Source organism: Carassius gibelio, chromosome A12 (genome assembly GCF_023724105.1).
Source record: "Carassius gibelio isolate Cgi1373 ecotype wild population from Czech Republic chromosome A12, carGib1.2-hapl.c, whole genome shotgun sequence".
NCBI classification, from domain to species: Eukaryota; Metazoa; Chordata; class Actinopteri; order Cypriniformes; family Cyprinidae; genus Carassius; species Carassius gibelio.
The window spans coordinates 14,340,490-14,365,577 of NC_068382.1; the positions used below are offsets into that span (position 1 = coordinate 14,340,490).

The 25,088-nt window shown below is 38.0% G+C and overlaps 3 protein-coding genes across 6 annotated transcripts in view; 2 read left to right on the forward strand and 1 right to left on the reverse strand.

The window, feature by feature from the left end:
• LOC128025236 (actin filament-associated protein 1-like) overlaps positions 1-25,088 on the forward strand; it is a 319,996-nt gene that overhangs the window by 46,813 nt on the left and 248,095 nt on the right. The gene's annotated exons all lie outside the window — the stretch shown is intronic.
• The window catches only part of LOC128025244 (ras-related protein Rab-18-B), a 285,505-nt gene continuing 261,095 nt past the window's right edge, over positions 679-25,088 (forward strand). Inside the window, exons 1-7 of one of the 4 annotated variants that reach the window (XR_008186120.1) lie at positions 679-876; positions 1,124-1,179; positions 2,998-3,059; positions 3,407-3,479; positions 3,709-3,827; positions 8,117-8,183; positions 9,194-10,833. Coding sequence is in view for 2 of the 4 variants with exons in the window: in XM_052611394.1 (XP_052467354.1) it covers positions 809-876; positions 1,124-1,179; positions 2,998-3,059; positions 3,407-3,479; positions 3,709-3,827; positions 8,117-8,183; positions 9,194-9,366 (618 nt within the window). In the remaining 2 variants the exon portion in view is untranslated. Of the gene's footprint in view, positions 877-1,123; positions 1,180-2,997; positions 3,060-3,406; positions 3,480-3,708; positions 3,828-8,116; positions 8,184-9,193; positions 11,036-25,088 lie in introns of those variants that run through there. The other 3 variants (XR_008186121.1, XM_052611394.1, XM_052611393.1) reach the window with 3 other exon arrangements.
• LOC128025241 (homeobox protein Mohawk-like) overlaps positions 22,653-25,088 on the reverse strand; it is a 28,548-nt gene continuing 26,112 nt past the window's right edge. Inside the window, exon 7 of the mRNA XM_052611390.1 lies at positions 22,653-25,058. Within this exon, the coding sequence (XP_052467350.1) occupies positions 24,866-25,058 (193 nt within the window). The 3' untranslated portion in view covers positions 22,653-24,865. The remainder of the gene's footprint in view (positions 25,059-25,088) is intronic.

Below are 25,088 nucleotides of genomic sequence, written 5' to 3' on the forward strand. Positions count from 1 at the left end.
TTATCCTTTACAAGAGAAAATATGAAATCTGCCAATTCCTTCCAAAACTTTTGGGAAATTTTACAATCAAAAAACAAATGTGTTAACACCTCTTTCTCATTTTTACAAAAAGAACATAAATCATCAATATCAGAGTACCTTGAAATTATTGATTTAACAGGGTAGATGGTATGCAAAATTTTAATAAAGATTTAAAAAATGTATTATATAGAAATACATAGGAGGATTTACATTTGTGCGACTGGTATAAAGATCTTTGGTAACACGTTAGAATAAGGTTCCATTAGTTAATGTTAGTTAATGTATTAATTAACATGAACAAACAATGAACAATACGTTTATTACTGTATTTATTCATCTTCGTTAATGTTAGTTAATGAAAATACAGTTATTCATTGTTAGTTCATGGTAATTCACAGTGTTCACAATTCAACTAATGTTAACAAGAACAACTTTTGATTTAAATAATGCATTAGTAAATGTTGAAATTAACATGAACTAAGACTAATAAATGCTGTAGAAGGATTGTTCTTGCTTAGTTCATGTTAACGAAAGTAGTTAACTAACATTAACTAATGGAACCTTATTCTAAAGTGTTACCAGATCTTTAAATTAATAAATAAAAACATTGATTAAAACCCACCGCTAGATGGCAGAACTGTGTTTTTCAGATGTTTATCACCTTCTAAACGTTTTACCGAAGAAGAGAGTAACGTTTGGCCCTCAAATAATAGTTTTGCTTTTCCATTTGATATATTTTTATTTATATCGACAGTATTATTGCTCATAGTGGCTTCTTCCGGAAAATATGACTGAGGATATTTTGACCACTCTGAAAATACTGATCATCGGAGAAAGTGGAGTGGGCAAATCCAGGTAACTTTAACGTCTACTTGAAGTTTACCGGATGTCATCGGATGGAACAACAACAACACATTGCGCGAGCTAGTTATATTAAAACAACCTTACCTCGCTTTAGATAGAAAGAAACCTTTGAATGTTTGTCAGTTCAGTTCTCAAATTCCCATACAACATATATTTGCAGATGTGTGTGCATCATTTGCCAGTAAGAAGGAAAGTTCAGTCTCTGATTCGCCTTTCTTTCCCCTCTTCTCTTCCTCAGTCTTCTTTTGAGATTTACAGATGATACATTTGATCCAGAAATTGGTGCAACAATTGGTAAGTATGTAAAAGTCTGACACCCATAAAAGCAGGTTTAAACACGACATTCTAAATCAGACATTCACATTGTGTTTTTAGTTTCTGATAACTGACATGTAAAACAACAACAACAACAATAATAATAATTGTTTGTCTTTTTAATGTAATAAAAAGAAACCTAACCAAATCACAGCTCTCATTGACATCTATAACATATGCTTCACTACTAGTGCTGGTCTGACTTGAAATACAGCTTTACTTGCTTTGTTGATTGCTGGACTTAAACGTTAAATTTTAAATATTGAAAAGTATATTTTTCCACGTCAAATCTTGTTTAACGGTTACTGTCTTTACACTGGAGATCAAGGAATCCTTCACTGGTCATTATTATCATTATATGTTGTGGAGATCCATTGGTTGTTCAAAGCTGTGGCCATCACTTTGTAGCATTTAGGTTGACGTTTGTTGATGTGACCGCCGACTTCTTTTCAAAGCCCCCCAATCCAAACCAAACAAGTCCAGATCTCCTCCTTTGGCTTCCTCTGGTAAATCTGTCAGTGCTTTGCTGAAATTCAGGAGTACTTCATGCCTCCAGACCTTTCGTTCACTGAGCGCTGAGAGATTTATTCCCCTGTCATCTTTACTCATACTTTCATTTTTCTTTTATGAATGTAAATCACTTATGTTTGTAAGTGATGTGGCTTTGCTGAATGATGAGACAGGTGGTTGAGTCATCCTATTTTCTTTTTATCTTTATGTAATAAACCCACAATTCCCCTTTCAGCTATAAATTCAGCTCTTTCTATCTTTAGTCACTCTGGGCTTGTTGCCTGACAAATATTTGGGGCCATTAAAAATTAAATCTGTCTCGTTATATATGTATGGTATTATTGTAATCCTCATAAAACATCTAGACTGTATTTCCATATATGATTGTGAATCTTTTTGAGTATTCCACCTGATGGTTTACATTTGCTAGTGTTTGTTTGTGTGTTTTAACCATTTTTTTGGGGACAAATATTTTGTAAACATCTTCTGGTGATAAATTTGTACCCAGAAGTGAGTTAAACCAGACAAAACTTTTCTGATAAGATTAGGGTTTGGTTACAGTATATTTATAGCATTTTTTTTATACACACACACACAAACACACACACACACACACATGGGGAAGTCGTGGCCTAATGGTTAGAGAGTCGGACTTGCAATAGAAGGGTTGTGAGTTCGAGTCTCGGGCCGGCAGGAATTTTGGGTGGGGGTAGTGCATGTACAGTTCTCTCTCCACCTTCAATACCATGACTTGGGTGCCCTTGAGCAAGGCATCGAACCCCCAACTGCTCCCTGGGCGTCGCAGTGTAAATGGCTGCCCACTCCTCCGGGTGTGTGTTCACAGTGTGTGTGTGTATGTGTGTGTTCACTGCTCTGTGTGTGTGTGCACTTCGGATGGGTTAAATCATAGCACAAATTCTGAGTTTAATGTCTGAATGTCACTTCACTTTTATATACATATACAGTACAGACCAAAAGTTTGGAAGCATTACTATTTTTAATGTTTTTGAAAGAAGTTTCTTCTGCTCATCAGGCCTGCATTTATTTGATCAAAAATACAGAAAACACAGTAATATTGTGAAATATTAATAAAATCTTTTCCATCTACACTCGATCCTCTAAAACAAGCACTCTCTGTTCTATATCTATTCTATCTACTTATTATTTTTATTTATCTTTAAAAAAAAACATGCTACATGTTCTGAATCTGCTATATGATTAAATGTAAAACGATGAAAGTTGATATGTGTTCTATATGTACTCAACACATCATTTATTTCCATTCAGGTGTAGATTTCAAGGTGAAAACCCTTGCTGTGGATGGAAACCGAGCAAAGCTTGCAATCTGGGTGAGAAGTCAACCGTGTTTTTATCCCGAGATTTAGAGTCACACAGATTTATGTTTTGTGAAGGCTAAGTATTTTTGCCCACTTTTTGTTAGTTATTTATTTACACATAATTTAGTCTTCAGGGCAATCATGTCTTAGTTTGGACACTACTGAATGGGACAGATTTAATAAGTCCTTATAATGCTTGTTGACTGTGTTTTACTAATGTAACACAAGGTGGCAGTGTTTTCCTTTTCTTTTTTTCTCTGGAGGCAGGCTTCTCTTTTAAAATGCTTTTACAAGTCAAAATATTAATTGTTACGTTATTATTTAACACTCTTTGCCTTGATTTTGTTTTGTGTTTACAGGACACAGCAGGTCAGGAACGTTTTCGAACTTTAACACCCAGTTACTACAGAGGTGCTCAGGGTGTCATTCTGGGTAGGCAAACATAAACACAACTGTTTTTCACTAATAAGCTATTTAAAAAAAAAATGAAAACATTGTACCACTTTAGAACAATTCCAAGTTAAATGTGATGAATACACTGATAATTATACATGATAAACAGGAATGGTGTCTGAACCATAAAATGTTGTGAATTATAGTTGTCTGATTTAAGCCTCTAAAAGTAATTTCTAAATTGTCTGCTCGGATTGTGTCTTTTTAGTGTATGACGTCACTAGGCGAGAGACGTTTGCGAAGCTGGATAACTGGTTGAATGAGCTGGATACATACTGTACAAGAAATGATCTGGTCAAAATGCTGGTGGGAAACAAAATTGATAAGGTAAGTTACACACAAAATGTTGTCATTAATCACTTACCCCCATGTCGTTCCAAACCTGTAAAAGCATTGTTCGTCTTCAGAAAACAATTTAAGATATTTGGGATGAAAACCGTAAGAGAATCCAATAGCAAGTTAAACAACTGATTTTTATTGGGTTGGGACAGGCGGATTAATTTGGGAGTGAAAGACAGATTTCAATTTGGAGACATGGAATGCAGGATGAATCCTCCTGTACGCGGGAGGTAGTTTGAGGTGGACCGTCACCGGACTTATGATCTTGGTGACAGTGAATGGACCAATAAACCAGGGAGCCAGTTTATTACTCACGGAACGCAGAGGAATGTTCTTGGATGAAAGCCTTACCTTTTGTCCCACGACGTATATGGGAGGCTTAGTGGAGAGTCTCGCGGGCTGTGCTCCATGTGTGAGGACACTTCTGGAAAAAGGCGTGAGCGGAGGGGACCGCAACCTCGGATTCCAGACTGGGTAAAATTGGTGGCTGGTAACCTAGACTACACTTAAACGGAGATAGGCCCGTAGCCGACACTGGCAACGAGTTATGTGCGTACTCAACCCAAGAAATTTGCTGACTCCAGGAGTAAGGGTTGAGACCAAATATCGCAACACTCTCTCAAGATCCTGATTGGCCCGCTCGGTATGGCCATTGCTCTAGGGATGGAATCCTGAGGACAGACTAACCGTAGCCCCCAGTAGTTACAAAATTCTTGCCAAAATTTGGATACAAATTGGGGCCCCCTATCGGAGACCACGTCCATCTGAAGGCTATGTAAACAAAAGATGCGATCTCCCACTGATGACACAATGTACCCAAAAAAATGGAAATGACTGTGCGTGAAAAGTGCATTTCTCCGCCTTGACAAAAAGCCCTTTCGCTCGCAACCTCTGGAGCACTAGTCTGATGTTCTGAACATGTTCCTGGAGAGTAGAAGAAAATATCAGTATGTCATCCCGGTAGACATGAATGAACTGATCTACCATGTCTCTCAGCATTTCATTGACTAATGCTTGGAAGACAGCAGGAGAGTTGGACAGCCCGAAAGGCATGACCAAATATTCAAAATGGCCCCTGGGGGTATTAAATGCTGTCTTTCATTCATCCCCCTTCCTTATGTGGACCAACTGATAAGCATTACGTAAGTCCAGTTTTGTGAATATTGATGCTCCCTGCTACCTCTCGAAGACTGAAGACATCAACAGCAAAGGATAGGTATTCTTCACCGTGATGTTGTTCAGCCCTCGGTAATCAATGCAATGTCACGGAGATCCATCCTTCTTACCCACAAAAAAGAACTCCGTCCCCGCTGGAGAAGAGGAAGGGCGGATGAACTCGGAAGCCAGCGAATCAGAAATATATTTTTCCATGGCCTACCTTTTAGGAGTAGAAAGTGAATATAACTTGCCCTTAGGTGGAGGTACCTGGCATTAGGTCTATAGAACAGTCATAGGGTCGATGGGGAGGAAGAGAAGCAGCCCGGGACTTACTGAACACTTCCTTCAGGTCGAGGTATTCCTTGGGCACGTTAGACAAATCAACAGTGTCCTCCTGAAAAACAGAACTAGACACAGGCTAATGAGCAGACAAGAGGCATGGCACTGATTACTCCAGGTGGAAACGGGCCCTGTGCCCAGTCAACCCTGGGGTTGTGCTTGATCAACCAGGGGTGCCCAAGAACGATGGTGCTGAGGGGAATGTCAGTGATGAAAAATTCTGGTGTCTCAGTGTGGTTACCCGCTACCATCAACGTGATGGGATCCATTGTGTGCGTGATGGTGGCTAATGTCTGACCATTGAGAGTGTGAACTGCAATGGGTTAGTGGAGTGAAGTGACGGGGATGCGGAGGTGACTGGCCAAAGAAAAATCCATGAAGTTTACCTCCGCTCCGGAATCACATAGGGCCTGGCAATTGTAAGAGCCGGTTGCCCATGGCAATCTTCCCAGAAGGAGAGTTGCGGATAAGGATTTCCCCAATGCTGCACCACCCGACAGGAGCCTCCTCCCTACTGCCAGGCTTGATCTTTTAGTGGACAGCGATTGAGGAAATGCCCCGCCGCGCCGCAGTAAAGACACAGTCCCTCAGTTCGTCGAAGCCCTCTCTCCTCCCGGGAAAGCCGAGCTCTACCCACCTGCATGGGCTCGGGATCGCTGGGTGGGCTGACCATGTCCTCAGCGAGGAAGCCCAATGGCTCGAGTTGCCTTCTGGCCCGGGAGCGCTGTTCCACCTGGGAGCGCTGTTCCAACCTTGAGTCAACCTGTAAAGCTAGCTCCATCAGTCCGTTTAAGTTCTTGGGAAGATCCAACGTATAAATTTCACGTTGGACACAATCAGCTAGCACATGCAGGAATCTGTCCCACTGCTCCTCCTCATTCCAGTGGCATCCAGCAGCCAGGGTAATTGTATCATGTAGTCAGAAACGGAATGCTTTCCTTTTGTGGAGATCAGAGAGTTTGCGGCCTGGCACCGTGCGGTCAAACACCTGTCTCATCTCATCCTGGAGTGCCTGGAACAAGGAACAGCAAGGATCATTATTCTCCCACACCGCCCTCCCCCAACGAGATGCACGCCCCGACAGAAGGTTTAAAACCAATGCCACTCTTGATCTCTCAGTGGAAAATGTAACAGGTTGAAGTAAAAAAAAAAAAAAGAGCATTTAGTCAGGAAAGCTCGACACAGCTCTGGTTCACCGGCATATCTTTCAGGCATTGGTATCCTGGGCTCATGCTGGCTGGTGACGTTGGTAAGGTTGTCACGGACGAGCCGTTCACACTTGTCGCACTCACGCAGACTGTTTCGTAACACTCGGTTATATTCGCGCATGCACTGCACCGCAGATTTCCAGGAACGCATCTGGCAGTATGGATGAGGCTCGATGCACGTGCTTCGTCAGCCCACGTCCGGTTCTGTGTTTAAAACGATTGTAAATTCAGTCTAACTGCTTGCTAATTTCACTTGGATGAAATAAAACATTGAGCATATTTTTCACTTGTTCTTAAAATCCTAAATACAGTGTAACATATGTAATACTTTAGTCAATTATTAAAGAAAAACAGCTCTTTATTTATTAAAATAAACCAATCTTTCCAGTGAAATTCAGTAATTAGTTAATTCTGTAAAAGTAGTTATACCATTATAATCTTGTCTGCTGAAAAAATAGTATATAGAAGTATATAGAACCCCTCCCAAACCACAATTGAAAATTGAATTGATTTCAGAGTTATAATGGGAGTTGTATTGGTTTTAATGTAAACTATAATGGTGTCTATTTGATGGATTCTATTGGTGGAATGTAATCTGGCAGGTGGCAACCAATAGAACAATACTGCTAAAAACAAAAAGGAATTTTGTAATGTTTAATGAAAACTATAAGAATTTCTGTGTTTATTTTATTTTTCAGCAGGGTAATGATACTGTGCTGCACATTATTGACATTATTGAGCTGAAGCTTGACTTCAAATCGCAATATCTGTCAAAAAAATCGCAATTAGATATTTTCACCATATGGCACAGCAATACTTGTGACTGTCCCATAGACTGCAAAGTAAGTTACAATGTCAAGGTCCAGAAAAGTATAAAAGACATTGTCAGAATAGTCCATCTACCCTTAGTGATTCAACCGTAAGATTATGAAGTGACGAGAATAAGTTTTTAAGTGAAGAAAACAAAAATAAAGACTTTGTTCAACAATTCCTTTGTAAACAGTCTCCCCTGTGTCTGCTGAGGATGCTCTTCTGTGTCAGCTGCGCCACAAGGATGCGCTGTTTTCTTTCAAATTAAACTAAATACACATCCTTGTGGCACGACTGAAACAGAAGAGACACAGAGGAGACTGTTGACAAAGGAAAAGTTGAACAAAGTCGATTTTATTTTTCAAAAATATCTTAAATTGTGTTCCGAGGAAGAATGAAGCTTTTACGGGTTAGGAATGACATACGGGGAAGTGACAACATTTTCTTTTTGGGGTGGAATATTGTTTATTTTGTTTTGTTTAAACCTGTATAAGTCCAGGCGAGTCTTTGCACTCATTGTCATATATTTTGCCTTGGCTTTTAAAACACCTGCCTGGACCCAGTTTCCAAAGCCTGATAAAGACAGATCTGCTCTCTGTTTGCTTTTTCAGCCTTATCTCTCCATATGTATCTATAAAAAATAGTAGCTGTTCTAGATTGTTAAATACATAATGCTGACGTGGACATGGAAAAATTGTTCTGTATTTGTAACTATTGAAAAACGATGTCTAATTCAGAGCTTTTTTTTCTCTGTTTGCGTAGGAAGACCGTGTGCTTGAGCGAGAAGAGGGTCTGAAGTTCGCTAGAAAACATTCCATGCTTTTCATAGGTGAGTTGTCACTAAGATGTTCCCTTCATCCTTTGATGAATTACTTGAGCCCTCCTCATTCACTAATACAGTAGTTTAAAATAGGAATACAGTGACCTTTCACTTTGGTTTCATTTCTAATATTTTGTTTCAAGATTCATCATCTTCACACATGGAAAAATCTGACTTTTTGACGTAAGGTAGTTTATTCAACTGCATTAATACTCACAGGCTACTATTTTTAAACACTTGGGCCCATTTGCTAAAAACAAAGATTATGTTATTTAATTGAGAGATGGATTATTTGTAAAGGTTGAGCATTCATTTATTTGAGCTTGTGTAATCGTAACAGTTCTGTATATGTATTTGTGGGTGACGTGCCGCATTCTTCTCCACCGTGGGTTTGGTTTATAAGTCATGTGACATGCCTCATGAGTGGATATGTAAGCAGCAATCGGTCTGAATTAGCCATGAAGCCCTCAGACCAAATGAAATCTGCAGATGGACACCATGGCTGCGGCCGGTGTGCTTGAGGCCAATGTGCTTAATGTTTCCTAATCGCTTCTACTCTCTCCAAACTTTTAATATTAAAGGTCAAGAGTTTCTTGTGTGTTTGCAGCACACCAGTCTAGCATTTCTTTGTTCTTTTTTTTTTTTTGAGAGAGAAATTATTCAGCAAGGATGCATTAAATTGATAAAGGCTTAAATTTTTTTAAAACATATATATATATTTTTTATAAATGCTTTTCTTTTGAACATTCTTTTCAGCATAGAATCTTGAAAGAAAAAGTATATCTTTCAAAAATGAAAAAAAAAATGTAAGCAGCACAACTGTTTTCAACATTGATAGTAATAAGAAATGTTTTGAGAACTTATTTTTTTCAAATATATATACACACACACACACACACACACACATATATATTGCTGTAGCTCCCTAGTGATTGGTCATGCCATGGATTTCTCCAGGTGTTACAGACCTCCTTTGTGTGTAGTGTGTGTACACTTGTCTCTCTCTCTCTTTCATGCAGAGGCCAGTGCCAAGACAAGGGATGGTGTTCAGTGTGCATTTGAGGAGCTGGTGGAGAAAATCCTGCAAACTCCAGGCTTGTGGGAGAGCGTGCACAAAACAAGAGGAGTTGCCCTGTCTGAACTCCCTGAGACTGGTCAAGGAGGCTGTGGGGCGTATTGCTCACTTCTCTAACACAATTTTTTTTACACAGTTCAGGTTAGATTATTTAGTGCTAATGTATGCAGGATATGTATACTTTTTTGGCCTATGTATCTGTGCAAGCACACAAGCAAAATTCAAGAACACTCATGCCTAAATCATTAATCATTTAACTGGTCCAGTACATACAATATTAGGATGATTGCTGAAAAAGAGATAAGGCTTAGGTTGGGGAACTTTTTAGAAATTTTTAGAATTTCACATTCTAAAAATTCACTTTTTTTTTTAATGAAATACATTTAAAGAGCTCTATTGAAGTCAAGCATTTATGTTTGGTAGGTGGATAAAAAAGCTGACTTGCTCCATTATACCTCAGATAAGTTCGCTTCTCAGTTTGTATATTTCTCTTAGTGTTTTATTTTGTTTTGTCCCAGTGCCTGTGTTTCTTATTTAGGGAGAGGTAAACATTCATCAGTCTAACTCGACCTTTCAAACTGCTGGAATGAGACCTCAGTAGAACACAGATTTCCATCAGCATGCCCTCGCTTGATGTCTGCAACGTGCGGAACTCCGTTCTTTCTTTATCTGTCCATCTTTGGATCCCACTTTTTCCTACCGTCAGTCACTTGTTAACTCTCTTTCCTCTCTCTCACTACATGTATCTGTCTTCAATTCAGCTCTGTCCCTCTCTACAGAATAATAGACTTATCAAGATGTTGGATCTGTTTTACTATATTTATTGACATGGGCCGCCCACATAAAAACATGGTTTTGAAAGGTTTATAAATCAAACAGATTGGCACAATGCGTCTCTGTTATAAATATAAAAGAAGGTAAAAAAAAAAAAAAAAACGGAATAACAAGGAATAGATTAAGAAGAAAAGCTTAATCTCTTGGTTTTGGGTGGGAAATTTTCACCTGCAGACTCATGGACACAGTAAAACTTACTGTCTTGATATGACTGTCTATCTTAGAGAAAGGATGTTTTTAAAAAAAAAACTTAGAGTGAGTCAATAGGGTGTGACTATAGATGGCTGGTTTTCACACACAGAGAAATGGAACAAAAGAAAAAAAGTAGAAATAGTAATAAAAAATAAATCTATGACACTAAACAGCAATGCCAAATGAATATTTCCATTCTTCTGGTTTAATCTGGACTATTTATTCTGTTATGTTTGATTTAGAGAATCATCCAAGGGATGATTCTCATTGCTTAATAACTGTGTGGTAAAAACCTCAGATACAGCAGTTTCAGAAAGTGTGTGGCACATGCGGAAGGAAACGCTGGGCTATATGCACACCCACAGCCAATTGACTTATTTTGAGCATTTATGTGTTCCTTTTCACCTGTTTTGAAAATGTGAATTATTGAGCAATTATAAATGTGTCATGTAGTTTCCAGTAGCATGCAGTGAAATCTTCTGTGCTTTTTATGGCAATTATATATGTAATGGTATATGCATTGTCTATTCACTACATATCAAAATCATCCCATATGAGGTAGTTAATCACTATTGATCTGAGGACTCTAACTAATTTTGGTTTGTAATCCCTAAATAATCCTAATTCTCTATTTTATTGATATTTGCATGCAGGTTATTGCTATTTGTTTTTGTGCAATATTGCACACTGTTATTGCACAGTAATTACTCTATGTAAATATTTGCTGATGATAATGGTCATAAATACATTGTAATGTTGATGTTTGAGTCTCTGCACTTTAATGCTACGCTTGAAATGACAATATTTTGACTTTGAATACCTTTTTCTCTCTCTCACACATTCTCTCCTGCTTTTTCCAGCAGTGAGTTTTTGTCAAATATGACCCACCACAGGAATGTATCTCCAGGCCTCTGTGATTTCACCGTTTCCCGTTACATTTCTGCGTGAACACTGTAGTTACTGAAGTGTTTGCGTTCAGACGGCATCTTCATATGGTTTCTGCACCCATCCGATGTGGGTGATTCCAAATGATTGCATCTGGACTGAGAGGCAAGTCCGGTAACTATAGTGGTTGCAGGTTTCTCACTGTAGATATGTCTTCAGAGCCGTTTGACCAGGAGGTGCGTAATTCCAAGTAGACAAATGAAGGCCTAGCCAAAAGATCTTGGATAAAGTACAAGCTGTTTTGAAGAAAGTGTGTGTCCACGATTTGTGGTGTCTCTACTGTATTGTTCTTATATGACTGGTTAGTCCTGTAATTCAGTACATTATATTTCCCCCAAAGTCTTCTCTAAATGCTTCCACCTGCCAGTTTCACCTTTCTCTTGGATCAAGAAGGGATATTCCAAGCACAATATTATAATTGTATGATATAATACTGAGGCCTGATTACTCCGCTGGTTAGGGTGTGGTTAAAAGCCTGGTTTGGACCAGTATGCTGGGGATCACTGTCCAAAATTCAACATGTGTGGGTGACCAGCCATTCTGGTCTTTTCAGGTTAAGGATATAAATCAGCTTTCTTAGGCCTTTGGATTGAGTTTTTAATGATGTATTCCTTTCTGTTCAGCCAGTTTAGGTAATTAAATTTTAGCGTTTGTTTGTTCATTTATTGGAATGCATTGGAATTTCATGGAAAGGATGAAAGAGCTGGAAATACTAATTTGATCTAAATACATAATACAAAAATAACCCTACAAGGAGTTGCTGAGGTAGTGTTTTTGTCATGTTTTTTTTTTTCATCAGCAATTTAGTTGATGAGATGAATACTTCTGGAATTTGAATCTGTGTTGCAATTTTTGGAGCAGTGATGATCGACTGTTAAAGATCTATAGGTTCTGTTTTCCAGACTCTTGCCTGTTAAACCCAACCGAGTGCTTGTATCTGTAGCTTCTCTGTGGGCTCATCACACTGTCTTCCATGAGATCATTATAAGACTTCGATGGTGGTTTCATGAGGTGTCGAGTTCCTCAAACATCACTGCTTTTGGTCTTCTCACACCCTGCTCTCGTTATCAGTCTGATTGATTTGCCGTATTGACTGGGGGAACGGAGCCAAAACAGTTGTGGTTCAGAGAATTGCTTGCGGAAAGAGCACAAAGGGTCAGGGTTTAGTGGTGTTTTCAGAATCTGTATTTAATTCTAGAGGCACATTTAGCACATCGTGCTGTGTATAAACCAAAGGAACATTTTCATTTTCAGAGTTCTATGGTAAATGCATCTTAATGGGGGGTAAAATGCAGGGTCTCTTTGTACCACATATCCTCTAGTTACTGATGGCATGTTTGGGCAGTTTTGAAGCCTCAGTTAAGCGTGACATCGGTCTGAAAAGCAATTTGCTTGACTGCCATCCATTTCCAAATCTGAATAAGACTATTTGAATCTGAAAACACTAATTATGTTAAGTATCATTTAGATTAGAAATGCCTGTTGTATAATGTGCATAATATTTTTTGCAATAATCCTCTGTCACTACTGTCATCATCATTTGCCTCCAAATGTTTAAAGTACTTAAACTGTCAGAATAACCACAGTTTATTCTCTCCAGATAAATAGTTTTGTCTAATAAGCTATCTACCTTGGAAGCTCATAAGCTTTGTGTGGCCTTTTGATGACATTTTAGAAGCTCTCACTTGTTCACAAAATAAAAAAAGTCTTGTTTGGATGTAATAACTTTCCTATCACAATGCTGAAACTGCACAATATGGGGGAAAAAAAGCTAATTTACTTTCATTGGTACAACACATTTTCACTGGGGCAGTACCCTCAAAGAGGCACCATTTCTACCCCAAAGAGTACATATTAAGACAGTGGTTCTCAGTTGGGGGTCTATACAAGTGGAATTATTATCTTATTTAGTATAGGGATACTTCCAATGTCAGGAGAACGAGGAACCACTGCCTTGAAGTTTATTTAGGACACTAAGCACCATTTAGGGTCGATACGGTACAGAGGTTTACCTTTTGAGGATACTGTCCCAGTAGTCTCAGCCTCAGATGTCACATGACGCATATGGGACACAAAAGTGGAAACACTTCAGGAGTGTCGGTCTTTAATGTTCTGCCTGGAAAACAAAAATGCTGTGGCGCCAAACCCCCTCACGAAAGAAGAAAGCTGTCAAGTTTACAACTGTGACCACAAGCACTTATCAGGATCAACTAAATGTTGGATATTCAAAAATATGTCAAGTATTTAAAGTTTGTGGCACAGGATCTTTAAAATACGTCTAGAGTTTTACACACCGCTCTATTATTGTGATGACATTTCAACGCTCCAAAACGCGATACTGAACAAATCGAACTTTGATTGGTTGTTTGACATGTTGGTTCATCGGCCTTATGGGCGGGCCTTGTCCAATGAAAGCTCCCATAGATTCCAGACCTTCAGCCGTCAGTCTATAGGTCTGGCTATGTGAGACTAACTTTCCCAGTGACGAGTTAAAGGTGCACTTGTTGCAATTTTTTTTTCCTACAGTGTGGCTGTTTAAGCCAGATATTTTAGGCTAAATTTCATTAACACACAGTTAAAAGAATTAAGCAGAAATTTGATAAAATAACTCCGCTCACTGTCTGGTCCCTGGCTTCAATCTTCGAAACTCACTTTTGAATTCCAGTTCTCAGATGATGGTCCTGGCTGTAAATTCTGTTGCACATGATTTAGATTTGGCTGTCCACTCTCTCAAATCCATCCAGAGTTCAGTCTCTAGATTTTGACAGAGCTCTGACATCCCATCCCCAATTTAGCTTTCTTTACTTTCCTAACCTTTAGCTTTCCAGACATTGGATGTGCAGCAGTGCTTTCCTCATCAATAAAGAGGAAATTAATGACACTGTCCATCCGTCTTCTGACCCTCAAGTATTGATTTAGCGGTGATGAAAAATAAAAGACCCTACACCGAAAGGTAAAAAAGGTCCTTTGCTCCCAAAGTCAGTTTTTAGCACAAAGCTAAGTGGGCACATGGGAGGCCAGAGTATGAATTAGTGGCTTCATTCATCTTTAGCAGATCTGTGGCTTTCAGTGCGCTCCCGTGTGACATCCCGTTGGCCGAGGTCTGCTCACTGGGATTCCTGTAGCATTCTGTCATTTACTCCACACATACAGTACATGCATACATAAAGACTACCAGATTGACTACTACAGTACAGAGCGCTGTAGCCACAGGCTTCTATAATAAACTAATCACATTGTATCAACACACAGAGGGTGTAAGCTTTCCTCAAGCAGAAGAGGCAGTGCAATGGAAAAACCGCATGTTTCACTGAGACAGTCCCTTTTCTGTGTTCCTGAGGAATGAAAGGAAAGAGGATGAAAACAGTCTGGTGTTCCTATGGGTCATATGATTGGCACACGCGGTAACAGAGTCTTTATTTTGTGTAAATAATCTTAACTTGTGAAGTAATTGTAGTATTTATTTATCTTTGACTGTCTGATCTTGTGCTCTCGGGGACATGCCGGTGAGTTGAACGCACAAAATTGCCTGAAGATTCCTGGTTGAAAGTTTCAATAGCCAAACTCTGTTGGAATATAATACAGAAGCCATCATATTGTGTAATACTGCTGGGCTTAAAAGTAGCAGTAAATCACTACTGTGTTTTTATTTGTCTGTTCCAGGTTGTGGATAACTTGTCTGGTTTTACTTATTGCTCCTAACAAGCCAATCTGATTCACTTTAGTGCACTTGTTACTGCACAAACTTTGATTTGTTGGCTCATTTTCATTTTTAACCTTGAATGGTACAAAAGTACATCTAATGATTAATGCTTTTCTGTGCGTGTTGTGAACGCCAGTAATTTTTTCTTACACTTCTGGCTTTAAGAGTGCAAAAGCAGCCCTGCTTTGAGGTGCTTTCAACTGCACTGCTGGAGGTCTCAAGTCTGATTTCAACTTTGGCAAAGTTTAGTGCTAAAATGTTTACATTTGGCCAATCAAGCTCCAGACAGTAGCGCCTACACGAGAGTGAGATCATGCGTCCTGCCACCAGCAGCATTATTATAAGTCTACAGCACATAACAGACCAGATGGGCCATCATATCCTTCATTCAGAAGTTACTCAATAGCCCTTTATACACCTGATATTAGCATTGCAAGTGTCTGATGTGAGAAGAAGGTCTCTCACTACATGCATTACATATGTAGCCTTATAAGTTTAATGCTGCATTTTGATTAAACATAAAAAGTAAAAAAAAAAATAAGTCACTGCACTATAGCTATCAAAATGTACTTGATTTTCATTGAATATTATTATTTATTTCTTATACCCTGTTTATTATCAGCCCAAAACTTGAATTAAAGCCTGCACCTTTGAGATTCTACAGTCTCAAATATCCGATCTATCTAGAATAAAGCCGTCTGTTGGTGGAGACCACATAGGACCGTTGATGGTTAGCAATTGTTTGACCGGAAAGTGGAGTGTTTTGGTGAACTACGGTGGACATCAGAGGATCTAGAGAAACATATATTACCATTATAGAGCGATTCCCAGACACATCTCTCTGTTTTATTGTCTTTTTATTGCTTTGAAAAGACGACCAAGAGCGATAGCCCTATTTGTAGTGTGATGTGCTTGTGAACAAAGATGCAATCTTGATTCAATTATGTTTGCCCATCAATCATTTTCCAGGAGCAAAACAAAGAAAGAATCAGAAAAGTTGCAGTCTGACCCAAACTTTTTTTTTTTAGATGTTAGATGTCTGATTGCATAATTGAAAAAATTGTATTGCTGTCAGAAGACTTATTTAGAGATAAGGCCTCTATCAAATCTAGTTCTTGTCTGTGGACTTGCTATGCTGCTGGCACCCTGTGTGTTCAATTTCTCTTCACTTAAAGAGCACTTAGCACTCTTAATGTGTTGTACAGGGACTCCTGCTAACCACAGGTCTCCTGCCGTGGAGTTTAAATCCAGACATCAGGGTTATATCAAAAATACAAACATATAAAGACATGTTTAGAAATGAGTGAGTTACAGAGCAAATCAGTGTTTGAAGGGCCCGGGGCCTGCCTGTGGAAAGTGTCTGTCAGCGTTTGGATTTATGATGCCATCATAGTACTCGAGTATGAGTGCTGCCCCAAAATACCCACTGGCAAAGTGATGCCACATTGCCTGCCAAGATTACATGTGTAACTGTGGATTCCCTAAGAGAAAATATGTCACATTAAGGGTAAGAGAGAGTGTGTGTGTGTGAGTACAACAATTATTAAACCTATAGGCCTCAGGTAATCAAAGCAATATGCTGATATTCAGACCAGCAGCATCATTGCAAGTGTATTGCTTTTATACAAAACACAATAAATGAAAGTTGAGTAACTTACATTTTAGACACAAAAAAGCCAGTTACATTGTTATTTTCCAAAAGCAGCCAAAACAGAATGAATGTGTCTTGAGCAATAGACACATTACTATTATTATTGTTCCTGAATTCGTGTTTTTGAACTAATTATTTAAGTGAATGATTCAATGACTCATAAAAGCTCTAAAGCTGCATCTAAAATAGCATACTTTCTAAGTAGTTACAGTACTTATTTTGATTAAGTATTCTTGTGACCATTAAAAAGTATGTTCTATATATTATGAATGTAATCTGGGTGTACATTCATCATGGTCTCATGGAATAGTCAAATGTCAATTGGATGTCCACTATAAAATCTTGCCAAAAGTAGTAAGTCATCTGTGTGTTGACTACTGTATATTGTAGGGAAGTATGCAGATTTGTTTTTAAAAATAAAAATAAAACATAGTCAAGTAAATGATTCAATGACAATGGTATGCATTGTTTCTGACTGAAACAGTGTTTTGAACGAATCGGTTGAATAAATGATTCAATGACTCGTCATCATCTACTGGATGTAAGATCTGGTGTAAGAGGAACTTACAGTAAAACATTCATGACTAATATATAACAGACACAGAGATGGTTGAACTAACAGCAGCCCAGGAAAGAAAAAAAATAAACCAAAAATAGGAAGACACAGAGAGCAAAGTGAATTGAGGTTGTGTTACAGATGGTCATTTGTAAATCATAAGCCCCATTCAGAGGTCACTTTTAAAGCGCTGTGATTCTAGGTGGATAAAAAATGTTGTCTGTAATTTTTCATTGTGTTATGATGCGCTAATATGTGTTACTGTCAGTTTAGTTGTAAATATTGTCTGCCTGAAAATGTTTGGCAAGCGGACATCGGCATCTTACATGATTTCTGTGTATAGAGAGACCAATATTTTGAGTTGGAGTCTAGACAGTTTGTTTATTGACAACAGTAGTTTTATTTAAAGTGGAGTCGTTGCAGTTACCTTTGAATTTTTGAAGTGGTTTCTTAGAATTTTTGAAGTGCTTTCATGCCACACACACAAATGAAAAACACTTCATTAACAGTGTATCAGAACGGCTGAAGCGTGTGTGGACATTGCTTTCTTTCTCTTGCTGTCCCTGTCAGCCAAACCACATTCCAGCTGCAGCTGCCATCCCTTCCATCTGCTCTACCGACGCGGTTCCACTTCACTGTACGGAGGAATTTATTTAACTTTCGGTTTAGAAATATTAGACAGAGAAACATGGGCCATGAGGTTTCGCCCCCTCCTCTCTGTGTCTTTAATGTTTGATCTTGTCGTTATGTGCTGTGTGGTTCAGGCTCCTGATTTGTACTATATTTCTGCTGTCATAACCACTCGTGGCATAGCACTTCTGACCAACGACTGATCCGGTTCAGGCATGAAAGCCAGTTATTCTAAACAAAACACAGGAGTATAGCAGTGAATACACTCCACTTAAGAAAAGAGAAGTTTAGACAGAAAGAGTCAAGTCAGATTGTTTCTCTTTGTCCTGTTTCATATCAAACAGAAGAACAGAATCTAAAGTCTGGAGAACAGAATATTAACTTACATTATTAAGTCAAAATGAGAGTAATTATCTAATAGTGTAAAATAGCTTTCCCAAACCACAACCCTCTATCTAATTTTTGAGCCAAAAACAAACAAGAAATAAACAAAAATTCCTTTATTTATAATGGATAACATGAAAAAAGTTGCTTTAACTATGTAAACTGGATAATATATACATACATATATATATATATATATATATATATATATATATATCTATATATATATATATATATATATATATATATAGATATATATATATATATATCTATATATATATATATATACAGTCTTGTTCAAAATAATAGCAGTACAATGTGACTAACCAGAATAATCAAGGTTTTTCGTATATTTTTTTATTGCTACGTGGCAAACAAGTTACCAGTAGGTTCAGTAGATTCTCAGAAAACAAATGAGACCCAGCATTCATGATATGCACGCTCTTAAGGCTTTGCAATTGGGCAATTAGTTGAATTAGTTGAAAGGGGTGTGTTCAAAAAAATAGCAGTGTGGCATTCAATCACTGAGGTCATCAATTTTGTGAAGAAACAGGTGTGAATCAGGTGGCCCCTATTTAAGGATGAAGCCAACACTTGTTGAACATGCATTTGAAAGCTGAGGAAAATGGGTCGTTCAAGACATTGTTCAGAAGAACAGCGTACTTTGATTAAAAAGTTGATTAGAGAGGGGAAAACCTATAAAGAGGTGCAAAAAATGATAGGCTGTTCAGCTAAAATGATCTCCAATGCCTTAAAATGGAGAGCAAAACCAGAGAGACGTGGAAGAAAACGGAAGACAACCATCAAAATGGATAGAAGAATAACCAGAATGGCAAAGGCTCAGCCAATGATCACCTCCAGGATGATCAAAGACAGTCTGGAGTTACCTGTAAGTACTGTGACAGTTAGAAGACGTCTGTGTGAAGCTAATCTATTTTCAAGAATCCCCCGCAAAGTCCCTCTGTTAAAAAAAAGGCATGTGCAGAAGAGGTTACAATTTGCCAAAGAACACATCAACTGGCCTAAAGAGAAATGGAGGAACATTTTGTGGACTGATGAGAGTAAAATTGTTCTTTTTGGGTCCAAGGGCCACAGGCAGTTTGTGAGACGACCCCCAAACTCTGAATTCAAGCCACAGTACACAGTGAAGACAGTGAAGCATGGAGGTGCAAGCATCATGATATGGGCATGTTTCTCCTACTATGGTGTTGGGCCTATTTATCGCATACCAGGGATCATGGATCAGTTTGCATATGTTAAAATACTTGAAGAGGTCATGTTGCCCTATGCTGAAGAGGACATGCCCTTGAAATGTTTGTTTCAACAAGACAATGACCCAAAACACACTAGTAAACGGGCAAAGTCTTGGTTCCAAACCAACAAAATTAATGTTATGGAGTGGCCAGCCCAATCTCCAGACCTTAATCCAATTGAGAACTTGTGGGGTGATATCAAAAATGCTGTTTCTGAAGCAAAACCAAGAAATGTGAATGAATTGTGGAATGTTGTTAAAGAATCATGGAGTGGAATAACAGCTGAGAGGAGCCACAAGTTGGTTGACTCCATGCCACACAGATGTCAAGCAGTTTTAAAAAACTGTGGTCATACAACTAAATATTAGTTTAGTGATTCACAGGATTGCTAAATCCCAGAAAAAAAAATGTTTGTACAAAATAGTTTTGAGTTTGTACAGTCAAAGGTAGACACTGCTATTTTTTTGAACACACCCCTTTCAACTAATTGCCCAATTGCACAGCCTTAAGAGCGTGCATATCATGAATGCTGGGTCTTGTTTGTTTTCTGACAATCTACTGAACCTACTGGTAACTTGTTTGCCACGTAGCAATAAAAAATATACTAAAAACCTTGATTATTCTGGTTAGTCACATTGTACTGCTATTATTTTGAACAAGACTGTATATATATATATATATATATATATATTTATTTATTTTTTGTTATTTTCCAACTATTAGCACTCAGATCTTCCATTTAAATATATTAAACAATATATTGCTTTTGTTTTGTATCTTACAGTTTTTATCTCCCCTTTAAATAAAATGTAGAAGATATGAAAAATGTCCTTTGATACCTTAACCTGAAGTCACTTGAACTGAATATTTGCAACGGTTAATGTTTCTAAATTCTGTTCCCCTCAGAAATTGGGCTCATTTATATCCCCAGGATGCATTGAATGACTGAATAAATCAAGCAATCAAATACATTGTAAAAAGAACTTATTGTTATTGTTTTAAGAAAGTCTCTTCTCATGATGTAGGCTCAGTCATACTTTTCTTCTTTTTAGGCCACAACACATTCAGTGCGAGTGGAAATTCCAGCGATGTCTCGGATTAATCCCTTTTCCGTAAAGCATTTCTGTTATATGTCTTCACAGAGCGCTACACAAAGCATCATATTGTGCATTTGTGTTTTAATGACGCCTTTTGAAACCACTGATTTTCTCTTTTAAGATTTCTGGTGTTTACTTGGAGGTTCACAGTATGAATTAAAGACAGGAAATGTTTTGAGCACCTCAGGTTAGCGTGCTGAAGTACAGCTACAGAAACACGCTTGCCTCCGCGTGCTGCTCTGAAGACAGAGGTCTTAGCCAGAATAAAGGAGGGAGTGAGATTCCTTGAAACATCTGTGAATCTGGAAGAATAATAAGAGCTACAGAAAACAATGCCAACTACCACCTTCTGCTCCGAAATGAAAACAAAAATGATCTAAAGGAAATAATCCATCAGGAAACATAATGCAATGGCTCAAACTTATTATCTGTGACTCAGACTATTGTAGGTTTTTCGCCATTTATGCACATAAAAGACACTAAAGAAAACCTTCAAACATATTAAATATCTAAGGTCAATCAAGCTCTGGTTAAGGAAAAATGTTCTCTTCTGGCTTTGAAAAATGACCCTGTTTTTGGAAATCCTCATCATTTTCAAGTGTTTTTTTAAAAAAAAAATGTCTCTTGCTTTTATGCTTAATCAGAAGAACGGTAATATTTTAAACCATTATGACTGTTTAAAAACTTTTGACTGGTAGTGTATATTAGTGCTTACTTAACAAAGGGAGTAATACAGGAAAGAAATGCAGAAACGAAATTTATGAAGAGGAGTTATGCATTCTGGCATAACTGTTTTATCATATTTAATAACAATATGTTGATTTGTTCACTAATTATTGATTAAATACATGCAATTGGAGATTCTCCTGCCATCTGTGCAGGATACATAAGAAATCTATATTATTTATTGATTATTTTCATTGTTGTGCATAATATGTTGGACAAAATATGTAATAAATTTAGTCACATAAAATGTTAAAATTTATATTTATCAGTGTAGGGTTGGAATAGTATCTGACCCAGTGGCTAAGCAGTGCTCTGGTTCTGGACTCTTTATTCAACATATGTCTCTTACAGGCAATTGATAATTAATGAACCAACAGACATCGAGACAAGGTAACTAATTATTCCAATGTGGGACACGGGTCAGATTTCTTCATCTGACTGAAGCACTTTTCCCCTGTTCTGATGATTTTTGGATTTTCGGTTATGTGTGTGTGTAGTTTCTGACCGCAACTTGGGCCCAGTGTCTGATGAGAAGGGTGGAGAGACGTCTGGAGTGTGTCACATGGCTGGCCGGCCCAGAATCCCAACCTATTCAGCTAGATAATGGGTGAGATCCACAAAACCTGCTCAAACATTTCAGCAAATGGCCTCGATGGAAAGTTCTGCTCAGAGCGCTGGTCTTTGCCAGCCTGCTTAGAGAGAAACAGAGGAAGAGAGTAGAGACGATAGTAGGACAGAGAGAGCTAAACAGAGACAAGGGGACTTGGTTTGTTCTAGTGCCCTTTATGATGGACGTCTGTTGTCAGGGTCAAGTTCAAGAATAGCTATGTGCTGTAAATGAAATGCACATTAATGCTTCACTTTGTTGTTTTAGATGAATACGGCAGAGGCCTTAATTGATGACTTGTTTAGCTAAATGAAGAGCACAGCTTCATGTCACAGCGAGCACTATGTGTCCATTCCCAGCATTTGTTCAGAATTAAGGAAAGACAAGATCATCCATTTGCAGCTCTGTTTGTGCTGTGCGGTGTTTTTGTTTTACTGGGCTGAAACCAGCATGAAGGCAAACAAGGTCTCTGCCTCTGGCAAAGATAACAAGACCGCTTTCAAAAAGATGCAGAGGCTAAAAAAGAAAAGAAAAGCTTGTCATCTGAACTCAGGTCAAACTGCAGAGACAAATGAGTGACGCTTCATTTGTGTGCCTCAATGCAGTGTGATTTATTCATCTTAAGTTGGCCCCAAAACATTTCTTTTGGGAATTTATTCATTTTAAACTTGTGTTTATTCATAAATATACTGAAGTTAAAACTCAAATGGATCCCCTTATGTTTAAATCTTACCAGTTATATCTCTGACAAGGTTTTATATGAAGAAAAAAATCAGAGGATTGTGCAGAAAAGCAAACGTAAACGATGAAATGCCGAGCAACATCTTATCATCAAAAAAAACTTTTTTATTTAATGTTCCGTTGAAGTAAACAAGGTTCCTGGCGTAAACTGAACATTAAAAGAAAATCAGAGAATAAATGAGATATTATGCAATGCATTCCTTCATTGGATAAACATCCAGTCTCTAAAAAAAAGGATATAACTTAACAATAAAAAATAAGACTATTATTACAAGTTCATTTTTACAGTCTTTAATCAATTGAAATTTTCTAAAGTGTGCACAAAATAACTGTTTGTCTGTCAGGATCCTTCAGATTGATGCTTTCTCGTCTCTGTTCTTTGCAAAGGCCAAAAGAGATTCACATGTGATTTGAATGGATTAGAGAGAGAGAGAGAGAGAAGGGAAAATTTGATCTCAAAAACTGATCAGATCATACATTTCCCAGTTTTGTTAGGAAATGTTCTAAAAATGAGCTACACTACTCTGCTGAGCAGGAAAACAGGGACATAGTACCTATGAACTATAGTCCTGGGGTGTTTGTGAGTATTATTTTTAATACTGAAAAAAAGGGTAGAGAGCATAGTCAGATAAGTGCATGCAACTTTTTGAACAAGTCTCTTTGGCCTTTCCCACCACAAGCAGGTGGAAACTTATCTAAAAAAATAAAATAAAAATATTCCAACATAAGATAGTGTTACCTCGCTCACTTCAAAAGTGGCTTTTAATTCTCTAAATTGCATACTTGGCATCCATAACTCCAATGTAAATAACATTTGCTTCAAACATAATTTCTTCCCATTCAGTCAATACAAGACTAACACAGCTTGGTTGAACCAAAGGCAACAACACTAACTAAAAGAGCTAAAACCTCAGGACAAACAAAAGTTTGAACATTCACTGAATCAGATATGTGGTAATACTGCTATGTTTTTTTTTAAACATGGAAGTGTCTCTCGTACTTCTTGTAAACAGCAATTTGAGAGTAATTCTAACCAGCTGAGAGAGGAAAAAGGGGTAGAACACAACTGGCCAAATTATTTACTGCTTCAACTGAAGTACCTTGTTCTGAACAGAAACGTGAGAAGGCAACACATTCAGTGCAGCACTGATAATGGATTCATAAATATCCCTTTGAGTCCCACTCCTCGTCTCAAACTGTCACGGACCAAACCTTGAAGTCTGTCTCTCTCTTGCTCATTGTTTGTCTACGAAATGTGCACAACTGAGAGTGTTTAAGAGAAAGCAGAGACTAAACCAGCTAACGAAAATATGTTCCAAGAACGTTTTGCTAACATTGCCATTAAGGTTATTTCTGCATGTTCTTTGAACATTAAAAACATCCAGTTTTAGAAATGTTGTAATTCGGAACATTATGCAGCAAGTAACATTTGAACATCCAACTAAAACGTTTCAGAAATAAAATACAAATATTAAATGATATAAATAAAAACGTTCAGTGAACGATGTATAAATAATATTTTTGTGCTACTGTTTTGAGAATATTATTAAAGACCAAATAACTAAACAAAGGCGCTATTAACATTACTGGAAGTACATTTGTTCATAACTTTAAGAGAACCTTGTTAAAGTTTGGAGAGCTGTGCTTGTTATCTGGTAAGGAAGAGCTGGAGTTTGATATAGGCTGACTGAACTTATCTCTCAGCTACACTACTATTGTTCGCAGGTGACAGTTGAAGTTTTCCATTTTAGAGACAAAATAATGTCATAGTCACAGCCAGATTGAGATTTTAAGACAAAACATGCAGAAATGGCCTTAGGTTCATTTGTGACTTGTGCTGATTTCATTTTAAGGTCATCAGCTCCTGTAAGCTGTGAGAAGAGTGCATTACACACTCCTCCTGTCGTGTCAACCATTTATTTCATTCAGAGAGGACATGAACTGGACATTCTCTCTTTGAGATGCATGAAGGCACTTTGGTGCGATACAATACACATTTCTGATTAATATCAAAATAAGTTAACATTGCAAAAGTGTCTCGTTCAGGAATACTGCCGTTACTGACAATTCATCAACACTTATCAAAAAAAAGCTTGTGCGACCCAAAGGAAAAATGCACAAATCGGTGAACGATACAAATGCTGCATTTCAGGGCACTTCATCATACTCATAATAACAATAAAAACGACCCCCCCAAAAAAGTATTATTTATCAGTACCTCAAAGTAATAAACAATATTCAAAACAACTGAATTCCAAAAGTAGAAGAGCGGGATCTTCTGCGTGTGTTGGTGTGCGTTAGTATTTGTGCAGGATGGGCACTTTAACAGTCTTGATTTCAGCTATGTGTGAGGATTTCTGGATGATGCAGCTGGTGGTGGCGCCGGTGGCCGTGTCCTTGGGCTGAGCCAGGTTAGTGAGGGCCATGGCCGCGTTGATCTCCCTCCAGTATGTCTCGTCTTTCCTCTGTCCCTTCTCCTTCTTCATGCTTCTGTTAACACACAAAAGGCCTGTTATTGAA